The sequence below is a fragment of the Syngnathus leptorhynchus genome, chromosome 10 (genome assembly GCF_054491065.1).
Source record: "Syngnathus leptorhynchus isolate UIUO chromosome 10, UIUO_Slep, whole genome shotgun sequence".
NCBI classification, from domain to species: domain Eukaryota; kingdom Metazoa; phylum Chordata; class Actinopteri; order Syngnathiformes; family Syngnathidae; genus Syngnathus; species Syngnathus leptorhynchus.
This window is the reverse complement of record NC_141204.1, coordinates 7,771,949-7,790,774: the sequence shown is the minus strand read 5'-3', so window position 1 is coordinate 7,790,774 and position 18,826 is coordinate 7,771,949. Positions and strand designations below refer to the sequence as shown.

The following is an 18,826-nucleotide window of genomic DNA, read 5'->3' as shown; positions in this document are numbered from 1 at the left end:
GTGTCTTTTTTGTTTTGTGTCTGTCCCACTTGCAAAACAACAACGACGCTGGATGCATAAAGGAAAAAAACTAAGCGACCCAAGGCAGGAGCTTTATAGACAGAATTTTGAAACTGAGTTCTACTGCTGCAACGAGGGACTCATAAAAGTCCACTGGATCAGCAGCAAGGATGCTTGCACTGTATGACCGGCAAGTAAATCTGAGCAGATGAAGCCTCGGTTTTCGACCACAATCCGTTCCAGAAGGCTGTTCTAAAAGGGAATCGTTCGAATCCCGAATCATGTTTTCCCATTACAAATAATGGGGGGGGAAATTATCTGTTCCAAGCAAAAAAAACAAAAAAAAAAACAAAAAAGAAAACGCCTTTTTTTTAGGATTTTTTCATTTGCGCATTTTTGCCTGATCGCGCAACTGCAGCGCACCACCGAACGCGCAACCGTAGCGCGTCGCCGACCGCGCAACTGCACCGCTGGTCGCATTATTGTGACAGAGCGGTCGATAAAATTTAGAAAATATTTTTAAAGTCCTCATGTACTTTCCAAAATTTAAGTGGACCTCAGCGCGCAGGGAGCTTAATTTTGTATGATCGCGCAACCGTAGCGCGGTCGGCGCTGGTCGCATTATTGTGACAGAGCGCCGATAAAATTTAGAAAATATTTTTAAAGTCCTGATGTACTTTCCAAAATTTAAGTGGACCTCAGTGCGCAGGGAGCTCAATTTTGTCCGATCGCGCAACTGCAGCGCAACGCCGACCGCGTAACTGCACCGCGCTGGTCGCATTATTGTAACAGAGCGGTCGCTAAAATTTATAAAATATTGCTAAAGTCCTGATGTACTTTCCAAAATTTAAGTGGACCTTAGTGCACAGGAAGCTTAATTTGGTCCGATCGCGCAACCGCGCAGCGCGCCCGGCGCTCACCGACGCAAAAAAAAAAAAAATCTCGAATTTTTTGTTCATTACCGAATTGTTCGAAAGGCTCCACTGTATACGTATTTCAAGTGTAGTACTACTTTCATCTTGATTACACTTTGTAAAAGAGAATTCTCTTTTCTTAAGTTTCATCATATTTTCATATTCATGCTATTCACAAAAGCGTGCATTGGGGTTTTTTAATAGATTAATTGCATGTCAATAAATTTAAATGGGGACATCTTGATTACTGATCACATTACTCGACAAGTCAAGCTCCCATTGTACCGTTTTAGTATGAGGCAGGATTATGTTTGCCGACGGGTTAAAAGCAAACAGAGGTATAGAAAGCATTGCGTGGGCTTCCTCATTCTTCAGTCCAGGTGGCAGATCTGTTCCCTCATTGGGTCCCTGCGACTGTAAAAGCTTCGAGCAAAGCTTCACCATATAGGAACACGATGAGCAACTACTGCATTGTAGGCCAATAGTTTAAAGTCAAATCTGCACCCGCCTGCAGGAAAACACACGGATCTCCCAGATGAATGGGGGGGGAAACACCCGCAGGGAGGGGGGGAAGCCAGCGGGCAAAGCTGTTCTGACATCATCCACGCCTGCATGTCTCATGTTTAATGTCTGTGTTTATATTCACGTCAATTCAAAGCACACAAGTAGTCTGTGGCTTTTGAGGATTTGTGCAGCCATTGATGGTACTGCAGTAGAAACTACACACATCCCCACTCGCACGCTGCAGTTTGACAAAGAAGGAAGGAGAAGGAGGTTGTTGCCCCGGCAGAAGATCAGACAGGCGTTCAAACATTTATGACAGACTCACCCAACACCCTTCAAGAAATGACACGTGTACACAGACACTGACATACAAGGAATTAAATTAAAAAAAAAGTTGAAGGATTATGACGGCAGGTAAAGGGGGGGAAACCAGGGCTAGTTTAGTAGTGAGCGGCCGGGGCAACGCCAGATGATGGTCTTCATCAGCAGGCGCTTCAAACAACTGCAATGCCTCCTTGTCAAAGCTCCACTCTGCATGGAAATACACTAACTCGCAGGCGACAGCAGATCGAGACGCATTTGCTATCTTGCAATGAATCCAAACGTTTACGCAATCTTAAAACAATTGCAGTGAAGGCTAGTTAGCGCTACTTCCGTAGCAAACCCAACCGGCCGACACCGTGCGCTTCGCTCCGGGCAGCCAGTTCCTCCGCGTCCCTCTCACCCACTCCCCCCACCTTTCTCTCTCGAACACGTCCTGGGACTTACCGATCTTACGTGCTGCTGGTGCCGCGGGGAAGGAGCGATGAGTGCAGGGAGGCTGCCGGCCGCCGCTCCACCGTTTCGGGACAACAGCAAGACTGATCTGCACACTTTCGCAGCCATCTCTGAAGTGAAATCTCGCTGTGGAAGGAGACTGCTGCGGGCGGACCGAGACGCACCAAAGGGAAGAGGGAGGGAGGTGGGGAAGGTGGCGGAGGAGGAGGAAGGGGTGCTCGTGGTGGGCGGGTTTGCGGGGCCGGTGTGCGTACGACACGGCAAAAATAATTTGCATGAACCTTGAAGCAGAAACTCTATTGTAGTCCCTAATTAATGCTTTGACTTTGAAGATAAAGAATGATAGTTATTCACTCATTTGTGCTGGTAAAATAATGCTGTTGAAGATATTGATATATAAATCAATCAGCTTTTACAATTATAGCTAATCTTCAAGACCTCTGTTCTAAGGTCAGGGTCACACAGGTCATGTTTGAAGGCTCTGCAAAACAGCCTTTTTTATTTCAACGTTTAGGCATGGTTTCTTTCCATGCAAGAACTGGATAATGGGGAAATGCAGCTAAACTACAAAAAAAAAAAAAGTCTGACTGGGTGGAACTGGTAAGCCAATTAACTCCCTGGAACATGAACTGGAATATACCGTGTTCCACATTGCAGAGGTAGCAATGCGACAGTACGCTCTCAACATAATCGATAATAGATCAAACTGTGCCACATGCAGCAATGATACACACTGTTTAATTTGGGAGACGTTTTATGGATTTTGGTGCTGCTGTTTTTGTTAGCAGAGCCAAAGAGCGAGTTGTCATGTGGGTTTTTATCACATTAGCCCTGTAAAGGCCAGTGATATATGAGCTTAAGGGCTCATTTAGTTAATAAGTGTCTAGCAGACCCTCCTTGGTGCAATGTGATCTGATCTTTGACCAAGGGGTTTCATCTGCCACACCTGTTAAAGGAAAAAAAAAAAAAAAGATGACAAAAGTACCTGTTGAATGATTGATATCGAATATGGAAGGAATGTTCTTATGACTTTTGCCCTTTTGTACTAGCAACTGTGTGTATTATTTTGTCACTGCATCATTAGGCTATCAGTATTTATTCTGGGGCTTGGCAGGAATGCTAGAGCTCCATCAAGAGACTCGTGTGCCGCAGCTCTGAATGAAGATGATCCAAAATTATAATGATTAAATATATAATATAAGAGTCTCCTCCAAAAGTACTGGGACGGCAAGTGTTTTTGTTGTATACTGAAGTCATTTGGGCCTCAGCTCAAAAGATGAGACAAAAGTTTACACGTCTAGTTGTTCTGACCACTTTCCCGTGCTTTGTAGTCACTTACATGTGAATTATACGAAACACTAATAGGACTCTTTTGAATGACTAAAGGAAATTAAGGATACCAAATGGAATACAAATGTTAATCAATAAATTTGACCTCAACAGTTGTGTACTGTACCTACACATTGTTTATTCTATCTAAACACATTGAAATAAAGCCCATGAAGGTTCAAATGTATTTTTAGACATGAATGAACCTGCCACACAATTCATACATGCTGCTTTTAATCAGCATGGCAAACTACATAAAAGCATTGTTTGCTTTTTGTCTTGTGCACACAAAGACTCGGGCCCGCCACATGGCAACATGTCCATTGAAACTGGAGCTCTCTTTTCATCGCGTGTCCTTATAGATAAGCCATCTTTCATCAGCGAACAGAGACAGTGACTGGATCAAGTTTCATTGTAGTGTTTATACAGAAAGGCAGCACAATTTAAACCTGTCGCAGCAACACGTAGCTGTTGCTAATTTTCCATTCGGTTTTGAAATACTGATTATAATGCTTCATTGTTGTATATTTTACATTGCACAACACTGAGATCACCAGATCATGCACATGCTGGGACAGATGTAAGAGTGACATGATTGTGCAAAGAATTCTGCGCCTCTCGAGTTGGGATGGGTGAGGTGTTGGGGCATCTCTTTCCAGAAACTACTGGTAGTTGCCTTTTTTCTCCTCTTGTCCACAACAGGACTGGAAGAGTAACCCTTTGGTTCTAAAGCTCGAGTCCGTATAGATAAGGTAATGCTGCCCAAAGTTAACACTCACTCCCAAAAGATTAAATGTGCAGTTCTAAAGATTAAAAAGACTAGTAAACAACCTTAAAGTCAAAGCAATAGCAACGGTTAAACTGTTGACCAGGTTTTTTATTTTATTTTATTCTAAACAGATTGATTAGACTGTGTTTGTGTTTCTGCAAGTTTTCTTTCTTTAACGGGTCCAGGCTATTTGATTGGGAGCCAAATTCCTTTCTCATGGCCACATTTCCTGTTTTGGAATTGCTAGCCAGTGTAAAAAAAAAAAAAAAAAGATTCCCCACACACAAGTTGCACAAAGTTGTAAAGCAGGGCCAGAAATATGCAAAGATGGAAGGGCCACTTTTGACAGTGTCCGACTTCATTCAGTCGGGCAATTTTGTATGAGAGGTAAATGGCAGTTATTTGGGTTTGTTGTTATTTTTTTACATAATAAAGTTGATAAGACAAACAGTTATATATTTTTACATGATTTTGGGGTGGCCAACAGCCCTTTTATCACACTAGAATAAACCCGCCTCTGCCCTCAGCGCAACACATTCGCATAGAAGCGCCTCCCTCTTTCTGACAGCTGGCTGAGAATACGGAAGTGTTGTCGCTGTTCTGCATTGCAACCTTTTTTCTTTCCTCTCTGCAGACGATCCAGTTTAAAGACGCACTCTGAAACGCTGGAGGCATTTTTATTCCAGCCCGATTCGTGTTTGGGTTGCCATTCACGTAAGTACCCTCGTGTCTTAGTGCATGTAGGTCTCTCTCTAACCAGGGACTGTCAACTGTCACTTTGATCACGCTTCTTTACGGTAGCTAACAAGCGTTAGCTATCCGAGCTCTGCATAATAGTTTATTATGCTACAATCGATGCACACTTTTTTACGCCCATTGGATGAATCACAGTGCGTACTGGTAATAAAAAAGTGTTAGCAGATAGTGATCTGATTGTTTCGACTTTTTGCATGGATGAATGTCAATTGGGTAGCATCATGGGGACAACTGGATTGTGTGAATGATGCTCACAATTTAAACCCTGACATGATTCAGTAACACATTATAACCATTATTTTGCTCGGGACCTGTTGTGCAATGAAAGAGAAAAGCATCGTAATCACATAGGCTCGTTGCTTTTTCTTTGTTTTGTCTCGGTATGATCATACTGTCATGCATACGTGCAAGAGAGAACAGAGAATTGACACAATCTGCCATGCATATTTTTGAATCATCATTGTTATTTGCAATAAAAATTAAAATGTAATTATATATATATATATATATATATATATATATATATATATATATATATATATATATATATACACACACACACAATATTTATTTATTTTTTAATAATGTGAGATGTATGCTGGTAGTGTTGTTACATGCTGCATTTTTTTTTTTTTAACCCAGATGATGCTGTTTCAATTGTTGTTGCAGTTTGTGTCAAGAATGACATTCAAGCAGTTGTTCAGACCTCAACTTATGGTTAAGGGACTAGAGAAAGTTTTGTGGCCGTGCAGCCAGCCATCCAATGATGTGCCATCCAATGATGTTTTGGCAGCAATGGATGAGGGAGTGAAATTGTTGTTAAATTTGAGTATCTAAGAGCCATGCCAGCTGGAAATGATGCGACGTTGAGTCAGGAATTGACCGTCGGTAGCCACGGGGATACGTGGGCAGCTGCTTCTCCTTCTGCTGTCGAAGACACCAGTCAGTGAATATTGTGGCGTTGAAGAGACATTAAAGTCCAAGCAGTGGAGTCTACTACTAAAGTTAATGGTTGCTGTTATGTGACTGCTTTGGTCCTTCGATTTTATTAAGTTACGGGGCTTTATTGGTTTTACATTGGAGAAATGTTAAACTCTAAATGTAATCTGAATGGACCACAAGCATTTACGTTGATTGCATCCCTGCAGATAGAGCATTTTTATTCATAATAACAAATTGTTTATGTATGGCAGGGAAATGCAGGACATTTGAGGCCTAGGGCCTTTAATTTGATAACATGAAACGTGTTAAAAAATTTCAAACGTGTTACTTTTTTTTTTAGAAGCCAAACTACTGTATTTAGCAGTGCTAGAAGAAAAGCCTGAAACGTGTTTATACTTGACTGGGCCCAGCCTAAATAGCTGTTTAAATAAATAAACTTTATTTAATTTTTATTTTATTTGTTTATTTTTTTATCTCGACAAAGTATTTCACAGCCTGTAAGACATCATAAAATGAGTTACTTTCCAGTTCAGTCAATGCATGTCAAAGTAGGCTGCTCAGTCAAAAGATCAATTTGAGCAAAACCGATCCTTTTATTCTTATTTTTTTTTCTTTAACTCTGCTTCATTATTTATGCCTGACATGTCTGCCTATTTCTGTTATGGTTTGCATTTTTCAATGCAAGGAAGAAAACATATCCTAAACCTGGGCACAGATGATGCAACCATTTTCCACCCGTGCATTAAGAAGTCCTTTCAGGTCTTATTTAGGTGGTTCAGCTCTAATGTATAGTTTTTCAGCATCAGTTCCATCCAAATGGTGTTTCTGCCCATTTTTTCAATGCGCTTTATAATTCACATTTTTGTTTTGACAGTCATTGCCAGCAGGGTATTGACATTTGGCATGATGCTTCATTTTGGTACTCTCCTGTGCTTCATTCATGGAAAGATCTGCACAAGGGATTTTCAAGTGCTTAATTGTCACTCATCTTCTGACAGTGATTAATTCTCTGACAGCCCACTTCAAAATTTAACTGACAAAGGTAACATTATATCTCAAGAGGGCAGCCACTGGTTTCTCTTTATGGGTATATAAAGCACCGTAGTCACTATCACAGAAGTAGATCATGTCACCAGTTAATTTTTTAGGATTATATATTCCAACAAAGCAAGAAGGGAGGCTTCAATACAAGTGTTTTACTGTCATTCTCTTCTTCTACGCAGAATGTTCCGCTTCCGGGCACTGTCCGCCTTGTGGGTTGGGGTGTCACACTTGTCCCGCCGCTACCACAATGGGGCAGTGAGAGGCTCTGGTCGAAGGAGGATGATGTTGGCGGCTCTGGCTGGTGTAACTGTTTCCTCTGCAAGTGCTGGACTGCTCTGGAAAAGGTGTGACTGTGTACATACAGAATAATGTTGAATCGAATCAAAATTAAATAAATAAATCATCTCATTATCATCAGGCTTGATAGGGCATAGCTATGATTTATTGTTTTATAGAAACAGAGGTGCTGCATTGATACTTTACTCTGTTATTAAAAGGTCCCCAATCAAATTAGTTTTCTTATTTAAGGATGAATCAATTGTCTAGAGATGATATGTTTGGCACTACTTTTTTCAAGATCGATACCAGGACTCACTTATTGAGTAGTCGCCGATACCAATTACCGATACCACTGTTTTGGTGCCTCTAAAAAACGATGATAGATATTTTTAAAGAAAAACGTATATACCGCAATATTGCATTTTTTCCCCCTAATAATGGTAGTGTTCTATTCAAATTTTTTTTATTTCTAGTTCTGATACCTTGGTATCACCAAATTTACTTTTGAGGTAAATTAATCAAAATGATGAATGCATTTTAATTTTGCGATGTGGACTATGTAAACAACATAAAACAAATGATGCATTCTACCAAGCTTGTATTCATAGGTAGGGAGCCTCACCAGAATTGTTACAAATGAAATGGCGATTTACCCACCGCGTTCATGATCCTGATTAATCCCACGTTGAAGGTGTCACAGTGATTTGATTGCTCTCCATTGCTAAGGAGGCTGATGTTTGCTTGTGGCAAAGTAGCCAAACGGGTATTCAACTGCTGACATGAGATCCCAATGGTGATACAATAACTGTGTTGCAAGAGCCAACGTGATGGATGATTCCGTGGAGTGTTTGCGACTCTTTCCAAGCTCTCTCTCGATCCCACTATTCTGTTTGGGTCGCATTAAACCAAATTATTATTCAGCACACCTCTGACTGCCTCAGTTCACCATTATTGTTCTAATTTGTCATTCGTGATGAAAAAGTGAGGGTCCAGAGCTTGGCTGTTTTAAATACTTTATCATATATAGCATGATTATATTACCTCTGTATTTAACACTAATGTATTCTCATTTACATAATCCATGATATACCCGACAAGTGCAAATTTGCATCATGCATGTACGAGATGACACACTAATTTCCCACTGTTTTATTTTTTGTCATCTGATTCCAATTGTTCTTTTGTTAAACACTAGAGCGTATGCTGATGCAGGACCGTCGGTCCGACAATCCCCGCCGCACGACGGAGAAGAGGATTTTTTGAGGGCTTCAGACTCCGAGTCCGAGAATTCAGTGGAGGCCAGCGGTAGTGATGACCAGGTCAAGAATGAAAGTGGAGAAGGGAAAAAAAAGAAGCAGCGGTCGGGATTCCGTGACCGCAAGGTAATCAATAACCCACCAATGCCACCAATCAACCATTCTTCCATTTGATTCCCTCAAAGAATGGTTCATCAAAAGCCTCTGCGGAATCAATATTCAATATGCTATATCAGGGTGTTTTGACAGAATATTTTACAGAGGTAATCAGCTTGCATTTCTGCCATCATAAACAACAAGGCTGTTAATTGGGGAGCTGGTGACAACGCAAAAGAAGATTAGTCTTTTGTTTATAGCTTGTTGACTGTTGCAATGTCAGTGAATAGAAAGAGGATTTATGAGTCAAATTTATAAAATGATGCAAAATGTCTTGGTTTCTTTTGAAATGTCCAGGGGATGAAATTGTTTTTTCGAGTCACGGCATCATTTGATATAGAAGCAGATTGAAAACAGGTATTGCAAATATGGTCTTTACCAAATAGTTTTAACACCTTTATCTTGCCAAATGAAAATTTAACTCAGTTTGGGTAGAGTAGAAGAACACTTCAACCTTCTACTTTGCCATTTTCAGATGTGTATTTACACATTGTTAATATTCTACATAATGACATGCCAGGCAAAAAGAACTCATCTGATTTCAACCAGTGGTGGTAAGCAAGCTGTAGCCCCAAATCTCAAGGATAAGAACAATTAGACTGTTACCAAGGCATATCTGTCATCTTTGTCTTTTAACCTCTCACTCAAATCAAAGCCTCTTTCCTTGGATGTCCCTCAATCTATTGTCTCGTAATGTGAACAAACACTGAGTCGTGCAATTCATTGTTTTTGCAACTCCATTTGTGCATGTCTCTTATGAAATCATTGTGTTACAACCTGAGAAAGTCAAATCTCAACCTTGTTTAAATAGTCCACTCAGTCATTCAGTGTCACGTCGAATAAATAAACTTGCTTGTGTCCCTGAGCAGCTGCTGCAGTGTCAAATGTGCTGCAGTGTTGCTCCAATTTGAAGCTTTTTTGCATAAAAAGGGGCGTGGCTTTTTAAAAAACTAACATTAATGGGACTGTTACTGTCATTTATTGAGATCTTATCCGTCATCGTCAAACTACGACTGTTTCCACTTCATGTCATCACAGTGTTTGATCTAGCGAATGAGAATTGTTTACTGCGTTTTTGCAGGTGATGGAGTACGAGAATAGAATACGGGCCTACTCGACCCCAGACAAGATTTTCCGCTACTTTGCCACCTTGAAAATTATCGGCGAGCACGGAGATGCTGAAGTCTACATGACGCCCCAGGACTTCATACGCTCCATCACACCAAATGAGAAGCAGCCAGAGAGTGAGTCACAAAAATTAGCCTTTTTCTTTTTTTTTTAACGACTTTTTATACGCGATTTTCTGTTGTTCCTATTCCTCCTCTTCCTGGGTTTTGCTCGATAGACAGGCAGAGGTGTATTTTTATTTGTCTTGCATCCTAGAGAAGGTCTTCACAATCAGAAGGAAAATAACGTGCAACATGTTGTTGGCTCACGCTTGTCGTCTACGACATTAAATAAAATATACGATGCTAGTGTCATGTCTGCATACATGCATGCAATTTGTTTTATGGACACAGTTCTTCTTCTTCAAATTACGCCCACAAATGTAGGTCATAGATTGCAAATGAGATTTATACACAAGCAAGAATGTATTTTTTGTGATGTAGCAAAATTTAGGACATATGAAAAGTCCCACGAAGTGAAATTCTAGGTATGAAATCATTCCAATTCCCACAGAAAACAAGTTTTAATCAAAATTCTGAGACTTGTCCTACACTGACATGAAAGATAAAGTCTTTGCAATTGATTTGTTGAGTGGAACGGCAAGATAACAGAAAATCTGTGGATTTACATTCTTCGTGTCACTTCTATTCAAATTTAATGTTTATCTATTAAAGCTTAATGCTTTGCTTCTCCGTGGTGAAAATGCAATACAGTAAATGTTCTCCTAGGTGGGAACAAGGCTTGATTAACATTGTACCAAGATTTATTCAGAAATACGATTTCCCTTTGTTGATATTTTTATGGCGTCCCACAATCGTTGCGCTATACACGAGCGTTGATGAAAAATGATCACATGTCTCAAATCTGACTGCCAATGATTCTTCTAAAAAAAAATTTGCAACATGGAAATGGTTTGTTGATGAGTATTATTATTCACTTGCACATATCAGTGATCTCCAGAGCTGGAATGATGTTATTGTCATTTTACTGTATGTCATGCATCATGTTTTTGTAACTAGGCCGTCGCTTCTCCATTTGTTTTTGTTTTTTTTCAGATCTCGGGCTTGATCAGTTTGCTGTCAAACGCTATGATGGAAAGGTAACATTTGGATGTCTTAGTGATAGCCTATTCTAGATATTAGTTACAAGCCAATACTGGCCTTATTTCAAGGTATCGATTCTCGCAAAGTCTCTCGATACTAGTCACCCAAAAATATACATTAAAAATTCAACAACTTTCAAGTTCATACTTTTCCCCCCCCCATCTGTTTTAGGTCAACCTTGTAATTTTCCCTTCTTATAGATCACTGAAAGAGCTATTCTTTACTGAAAAGGAAAGTTCTATAACTTCTGCAACACTCAGCAGATACATTTTTCTCATTGTGTAGCCTCCTTTATTCCATTTTGCATACCTTTATTTGCTAGCCAAATTTCTGTCCACGTGTCTGATACTACTAGTAGCTCTGTTTCAATGGCTATTTGATATAAAATACAATCAAAACAAGTAGAGGATTTGCAACTGAGGCACTATTTTGCCACCTTTAGTGGAAGGATTTTAAAGTATGGATTTTATGTGCGCCTCAGTGCGTATTGCTCATTTGCTCCAGGTTCAGCCTATATTTAAGGCAAACACAACACACCCAGTGTGACTGTGACTCAACAACTAATGTGTGTACTGACTCGCCCTGTTTTGTTTTCCTGCCCGAAGAGGAGAGCTATTTCTAAAAGTATGAACAGGATTTGATTTCTTTGCTTAACACGCTATGTCATTGTGTTCATCGTTGTTTTTTTTCCCCACCCACCATGTTGATATGGGTTATGTGCTTTTTTTTTTTCCAACCCAAGTTAACATTGTAAGTCACTGTTGCTGATTCTATCATGGTTCTTGTCTACCGTCTCGTTCTCATAAGTAATCCCTCCATTTTTTTCTCCTCCCCTCCTTGTGATTAACTATCTTCCTCAAACCCCCTCCACCTTGTCTGCCCCCACATTTCCCAATAAATCCATCTGCTGCCCCCCCCCCACCCCCCATTCTCTCCTCAAAACCTCCCTGCCCCTTCTTCCTTGCTTCTTCTATTGTCCTTGCTTCTGCCCCTCCCTCTCTTCAGGACTTCTGGCAGGTATGGGGTGTGTGCTCAGCGGCATGTGTGCACCTGAATGAAATGCTGCACATTGTAGTCAATACTTAATCCTCTTCGTTCTTTTAGCCCACGTATGCCTCTCCTTTTTTTTTTTTCCTCCCCATACACTTTTTTTTTATTTTTTATTATTCACTCTTCCCTCCTTATATGGACAGCCTAGATACTCCCTGTTGTTTGTGCAGGGGAACAGCTAAACTATTTGTTTAAAAAAAAAAGTTATAATGTTTAAAGGTAAACTACTATCTCTGCTCATTTTAAGCAATCAGTACCACAACTGTTGTTCAGAACATTCAGTAATGGGATGTTCACTTAAGTGTCTTTAGAAAACACAAGAGAATGTGACTCTTTTACCAAATGTACGTAAATGATCTGCGTCAACTTTATTTGGCCCAGAGCAGATCAGTCATGTTAAAGTGTCTTTTGCTAATGAGAGAAGTGTCCGTCAGTGATGGTGACATACTACCCATTGCTGTTTTTGTCATTGTCTCGTGTTTCAGCATTATACTAACAGAAACTCACTGAGTAGCCAGCCCCACTATATCAAAGATCTCCCCAGTGCTCTTCGTGTAAACCCGGTGCTTGGAGCTGTCTGCTATACCAACCTTACTAAATTATTCAAACGTAAACTTTCCACTTTATTTCTCTTAGAATTCCTAAACACTTGTGCAGCAGAACGGATTAAAATGTGAGCCTCACGAGAAACCATGTCGACTACTTTTAAGAAAGACACAATTGCAAATCTTTCAAATGTGTCACCTATTTCGAAATCATCAAACGGCTGTTCCCCTGAATTCAAGCTCCCTCTCTTGTTCTTTATAAAGAAATCCCTCCTCCTCCTTTTATTTCTTTTCAACGAGTTATGACACGCTTTGGTTTGGCTCCCATGCCCATTTCCTCAGCATGCCCTGTTATCAGCGTCTTCTTCAGAAAGCAGCTGGTGGTGGTGCCCTCTTTCTGCGCATGGTGGCAACACAGGGGCTTTGGGGCCCAAAAAATGGCCCCCGGTTAGCTAGCACTGAGGCTGTCTTGATGTGCTTGGTAGCCTTCACCAATTCATCTTTTGGATTGCTGAGATGTCACTACTGCATGATGCCTGAAGAGCATGGTTTAAAGTCACTCAAGACAAAAATGATGGACCTTAGAAGTAGTTCAAACTGTTTCTTATATATGCTGTGGCCTTCTTGAATGAAAAGCCACGTTGTCTGTCAATTATTGGGATTGTATGTGTGTTTCATTTAATTTCTAATCACCCGAGCTGTTATGTTCGCTTGTACCGATATTTCACAGGAAGTTCCAGCAGGCCTCGGGTTGGACTTAAAACAGTTCCTCCATGTTTTCAGCGTTTTGCTTGTCTCTTGATGAATGTCACATGAGATTTACTTACTGTAATTTTCTCTCCTGATCAATAAGAGGTTTTGGGTCACATGGTCTTCTGAGGTTTTGGCATTTCTCAGCATCAAAATATTCTGCATCAGAATCAGTTTTTCACTTGTGTTCCAAGAATAAACACAATCTATTAACAGCACACCTGTTATGTCTGAGGACCAGCTACAAATGGTTAATGTTCTCTCCACCCACAAATTCAACCATATTGCAGTCTATGGTAATTTTGTCCTAAATATTACACATAAGCATTTTTTTATCCAGATTAAGTCTGAAGTTCAGAGAGTCATTCTTTTTGTGTGTTTGATTTGAGACCACGTTTAGAAAGGATTAGAGTCCTCTAATGTGAAAGGAAAGAACCACTTGGCTTGCAAGTTACTGGCGGAAACAAAAACAAGACCTCGAATTTGACCGACTTTTGAAGTTAGTTCCAATGTGTCTGGCTGCTAGGAAATAAGATTAGCCTTGACCAAACTCTCAACCTCCTTCTGGAAGTTGTGATTCATTTGACAGCATCGTCAGCAGCTCTGTCACAAGTGTATTTGTGCTTTGACTAGTCAGTTGCTCTCATATTTTTCCTGCGGGCATATGGACTTAGTTTAATGCATAGAGATTGATAGAAACAAAAAATGGCTGAGCGCAGATATTTATTAACGGAGCATGTTCATATTTGCTCTGACAGCTGTAATGTTGACACCAATCAGTAGGAACGCTCTGTCAAATGAAGCGTTAGTTGTTAATTAGCTTGAGTACTAATAATGAGGGTTACAGAAATTTGAGATATCGTGACAATTACCGCTAAATACAGACTCTGTCATTTCTTGGAATATTTTTTTTTTTTAGCCTGAATTATTTTTTCTACATTTTTGTTCAACACCTCCCAAAATAAATAATCATACATTTGATGTTGTAGATGTGGCCCAAAACCAACATTTATTTATTTTGTTTATTTATTGAGCCTTTGCTTAACTGACAGTAATAGTGGTTATGGTTTCCTTTTAATGCATTTCTGTTTTTTTGACTCCCTGTTCTATCTCTATCTTCATGTATGAAAAATATAGCTTTAAATCATTGTTAGGAAGACTAAATTGAAGTCCCACAAATGAGGCTTCCCTAATTATTTTTTATCTGCCATTTATGTACGTATGTGAATTCAAACTGGAGGCCTGCTGTTATTCATTGTCATGTTGTCTCTATAAATTGTCTAAATTATGAGAACGGATTCAGTAATGTGAAGGATTGATTTGGTAATGTTATTTTACCCAGAAGCAATGCCTCAAAATGATTGTTTATTTATATCTCTATCAAATTAATACAATTTTAAATTGTCATACTCTATAGTAGAATCTCAACAATGGAACACAATTCATTCTTTGATGCTAATTTTCTTTTATTTCATTAAAAAAAAAAAAAACTGTACATTCAACAATATGATATTGCTGTAGCACAATAACATTTGTGAGTCTCAAGCTCCACTGGGCATTACCAAATGGCAAATCTTTCATATTTTTGGGGCTCTTTTATTCTCGTTTTCATTTTCGCTTGACACTTTTGTGTAGGTGTGTGTGTGTGTGTGTGTGTTTGTCTTTGTGTGTAAGAAAAACGATATGAATATACATACATGTGTCTTTATCGTTCAAGACTCTGCTTAAGACAGCAGAGGCCATGCCGTTCTCTAACAGTTCTTTCTCATTCTTCCTCTTCTTCTGAAATGGACCTCTGACAGACGGAGGTAACTCCACCAGGGCTTAGTGTACCACCCCTGACCCCCCCCCCCCCTCCCTCCCTCCCTCTCCCTTCCCAAGGCATGCGCCGTCTATATGTCCACTCTTATTTAGTGGAGCGATCCACTAGTTGGAAAAAGTCTATTTAACCTTTTCTTCACCGAGTGTGCAGTGTGCATGCGATTAATTCACACTGTCATGCAAGGCTGTAACTATACACATGCTAATGGAGGCGGGTGGGGTGGGGGGTGGGGGGGATGTGTGAGTATGAAAATGACATTTCTTTGTAATAATACCGTTTGGTTTGTGTTTCAGATGTTTTTATCAATAGTGTGTTTGTTTGTACTACTGTCTTGTGATGTTTCCTCTCTCGTTGTGTCAATTTCACACTGTGAGTACGGCCTCCGGTATAAAGTTTGCACAGCCACCCACTACCGAGTATTTGTCACCTCTGACCTCACCAGCTTGTATAGCCTCATGTGTATGCAGCACTTTGCATGACTGATATTGCACTCTATCATCCTAACATATTCAGTCTAACGCACACTGGTCCTCTTGTGTTCTGTCAATTATTATTTTTGGTTTATATTTTTGTCTTTGAGGGTTGCTGCGGGTGTAGATCTTTTAGACACACCACTGAAAGCTAATAAGGTCTTAATCAAATATATTCTTCTCATACGGTTTTCTTTGTTTGCCTGGTGTGATTTGAGCAGAAGATAGCCCAAGAGAGGGAAAAGTTTGCAGATGAAGACAGCATATTTTATACTCTGGGAGAATGTGGCCTCATCTCCTTCTCTGACTACATCTTCCTCACCACTGTGCTGTCCAGTAAGTCCACATTTGTTCTTTTGACCAAAGATTTAATTTGCCAAGCCTGTCTCTTTGCTGGTCATATCTTTAAAGTGATGGTCATTTTAAATATCATCTCAGATGATGGATGGATGGATTTTTTTTTAAAGTGTCCTGTCATTTCCGTTGGACTTTGATTTCAGAATGCATTTGTGTGTGTTTTCTCCAGCCCCCCAGAGGAACTTTGAAATCGCTTTTAAGATGTTTGATCTCAACGGTGATGGAGAAGTAGACCTGGAGGAGTTTGAACAGGTTTGTTTGGGAAGTGGTGTCAAGGTTCTATCTACCATTTGTCATGATCCATTCACTATCTCCAGGTCCAGAGCATTATTCGTTCTCAAACCAGCATGGGCATGAGACACCGCGATCGCTCCACCACAGGCAACACTCTCAAGACAGCCGGCTGCAGTTCGGCACTCACTACCTATTTTTTTGGAGAAGACTTGAAGGGAAAACTCACCATCGGCAGCTTCCTGGAGTTTCAGAGGAAGCTGCAGCATGATGTGCTTAAACTGGAGGTAATCTGATTACACGGAGATGGGTTAAAAAAAAACAAAGCAGCACAATTCCGAGATTTTTTTTAGGTATGAATTGTGACAGGTCTGCGCAAAGGCTGTTGAGATATAAATCGCCAGGATTGACCTGACAGAGTTAAGGTCCACACTTTTCCGGAACTTTGTGGAAAAAACACACAAATTCAAAACTGTTCCACTCCAGTGCTTGATTCAACTTGAAGCCTGACACCAGAATTTACCGTTTATTTGCTGACTCGTCATCAGTCTCTCCTGCTCTTTCCTCCTCTAGTTTGAGCGGAATGATCCAGTGGATGGACGAATTTCCGAGAGACAGTTTGGCGGGATGCTGCTGGCTTACAGCGGCGTTCAGTCTCGTAAACTCAAGCAAATGCAGAAGGGATTGAAGAAGATGTTTAAGGATGCACAGGTAGAGCTGCATACGTTTTATTATCATGGAAACCAATGTGGCAGTCATGTTGTGTGATGCATTTGGAGATGTGTGCCCAACTGCATCATGCTCGCAGCTTTCGGCAACATTTCAATGACCTTTGTGTTATTTTGACACGACCCGCTCATGACTGGTTACACATTGTACACTTTTCATTTATTTTGTTTTGATTGTGACCCCCCCCCCCCTTGGTGCAGGGCATCACATTTGAGGAGGTGGAGAATTTCTTCACCTTCCTGAAGAATGTTAATGATGTGGACACGGCACTGAGTTTCTACCACATGGCTGGGGCGTCCATAGATAAAGGTAAAGCCATCTTCTTTGATTTTGGTCCCTCATAACTTGAGCTGCTTTCATTTCCTTCATCCTTAACCAATCAAGAAATTATGATGCATTATTATTAATAGCGCACGACTATATCGAAAGCTGGATAGGGAGTCTCTCTGACTTGTGTCCAAAAATGCCCCTTGAATGGAATCCTTTTTATTATTTTCTTGGCAAGCTTTTTCTTCCCACCATGACTTTTTTATGCTCACCTTTTCCACTCTTCTGCACTTTTAAGGTGCAGCCAAAATACCGAGGATGAGATCAAATAGTTTTTCAACATTTCATCGTCTGCCTGGGGCTTCCCCCCCCCCCCCCCCCCCCCACACACACACACACACACACACACACTTCTCCTTGAGTTCTATCTTCATATCCTCCGTCATCCGTTTTGAGTAGAACACACTGATGCCATCGGCCGTTTGTTCTCATTTTCATATCTGTCGGACTGTGAGTGGCACTCGCAGTATCTTGCCAATGACATGTCCGCCACACACTGTTATCCTTCTACACCAATGAGTTTCCTGCTCTGTGGTTCTCCTTCTGCCAGTAACCATGAAACAGGTGGCCCGCACCGTAGCCAAAGTGGAGTTGTCAGATCACGTGTGCGACGTGGTCTTCGCCTTGTTCGACTGTGACGGTAGGTAAAGCGGTCATCTTATTTTGCTTCTCCCTCTCAAAGTGTCCCCGCTCACTCTTCCCCAGGAAATGGCGAGCTCAGTAATAAGGAATTCATCGCCATTATGAAGCAGCGACTTATGCGTGGGCTGGAGAAACCCAAAGACATGGGCTTCACTCGATTGGTGCGCGCCATGTGGAAGTGTGCTCAGGACACCGCCTGGGACTTTGCCATGCCAAAGACATAATGGAGAGCAAAGGTGGTGGGAGTAATTAGAGACATTTTGTTGAACAGTTTCAAGGACTGTATCCATGAGGGGCATCATGAAGCATGCTTGTAAGGGTTGCCATCAATGCAACACATATTTTTGTCATGGGAAATATATAAATATGTATTTATTGTTGACAGCATGTGACCTTTTGTTAAGAATATTGAGGCTTATTTGACCCATGTGGAAAATGAATAGCTCAGTCTGTTAGCATCACCATAGTTACACCCAAGCTTGTTTAACCATTTATATCTTTTTTTTTGTAATGACACACTTAAAGGTATATTTGTGTATTGTTTCAAATGACATATTGCTCACTGAAACACTTTATATGGTGAATGTAATGCAAATTAAAAAAAATTAATAATTTGCATTCTTTTTATGTACTATACTGTATTTTACATATAGGTGGCCAATATCATACGATGCATTTGTTGCCATTAGCTGTATATCAAACTTATTTTATTGAAATATCCACAATTGAGTTAAACCCTCAAATCAGAACTAGCCCAAGGAATAAAAGAACTAACCATCTTTAGTTCCTGCTTAGCATATGTGCACTCAATCTGACAAATTTCAATATTTTGCACCAGTAGAAGCGATTTGGATCACTTGACAAGAGCATTCTAATGAACTGCATACAGATAGAACATGAGACTGAA

The 18,826-nt window shown here is 40.4% G+C and overlaps 2 protein-coding genes across 3 annotated transcripts in view; one reads left to right on the top strand and one right to left on the bottom strand.

Moving 5' to 3' along the window:
• The window catches only part of mcu (mitochondrial calcium uniporter), a 35,432-nt gene extending 33,000 nt beyond the window's left edge, over positions 1 to 2,432 (bottom strand). The window contains exon 1 of the mRNA XM_085922793.1: positions 2,187 to 2,432. Within this exon, the coding sequence (XP_085778919.1) occupies positions 2,187 to 2,303 (117 nt within the window). The 5' untranslated portion in view covers positions 2,304 to 2,432. The remainder of the gene's footprint in view (positions 1 to 2,186) is intronic.
• Positions 2,433 to 4,782: 2,350 nt separating this feature from the next.
• micu1 (mitochondrial calcium uptake 1) lies at positions 4,783 to 18,533 on the top strand. Of its 2 annotated transcripts, XM_085922791.1 has the most exons (13): positions 4,783 to 5,007; positions 7,215 to 7,379; positions 8,510 to 8,696; positions 9,808 to 9,970; positions 10,949 to 10,992; positions 12,002 to 12,013; positions 15,855 to 15,969; positions 16,160 to 16,242; positions 16,308 to 16,508; positions 16,795 to 16,932; positions 17,151 to 17,259; positions 17,828 to 17,917; positions 17,983 to 18,533. In XM_085922791.1, the coding sequence occupies exons 2-13, from the start codon at positions 7,216 to 7,218 to the stop codon at positions 18,141 to 18,143; spliced, it is 1,467 nt and encodes a 488-aa protein (XP_085778917.1). In that variant the 5' UTR covers positions 4,783 to 5,007; position 7,215; the 3' UTR covers positions 18,144 to 18,533. The 2 variants fall into 2 exon arrangements, with proteins under 2 accessions (XP_085778917.1, XP_085778918.1); XM_085922792.1 differs by lacking the exon at positions 12,002 to 12,013 and having other exon boundaries at positions 4,786 to 5,007.
• The last annotated feature ends 293 nt before the right edge of the window (positions 18,534 to 18,826 follow it).

What these genes read in the sequence shown, in the direction of transcription:
- micu1 (XM_085922791.1), top strand. Translation starts at nt 7,216, where the DNA reads ATGTTCCGCTTCCGGGCACTGTCCGCCTTGTGGGTTGGGGTGTCACAC. An exon ending in CCTCACCACTGTGCTGTCCA is followed by an intron (nt 15,970 to 16,159) that starts GTAAGTCCACAT and finishes TGTTTTCTCCAG; the next exon opens with CCCCCCAGAGGAACTTTGAA. An exon ending in AGATGTTTAAGGATGCACAG is followed by an intron (nt 16,933 to 17,150) that starts GTAGAGCTGCAT and finishes CCCTTGGTGCAG; the next exon opens with GGCATCACATTTGAGGAGGT.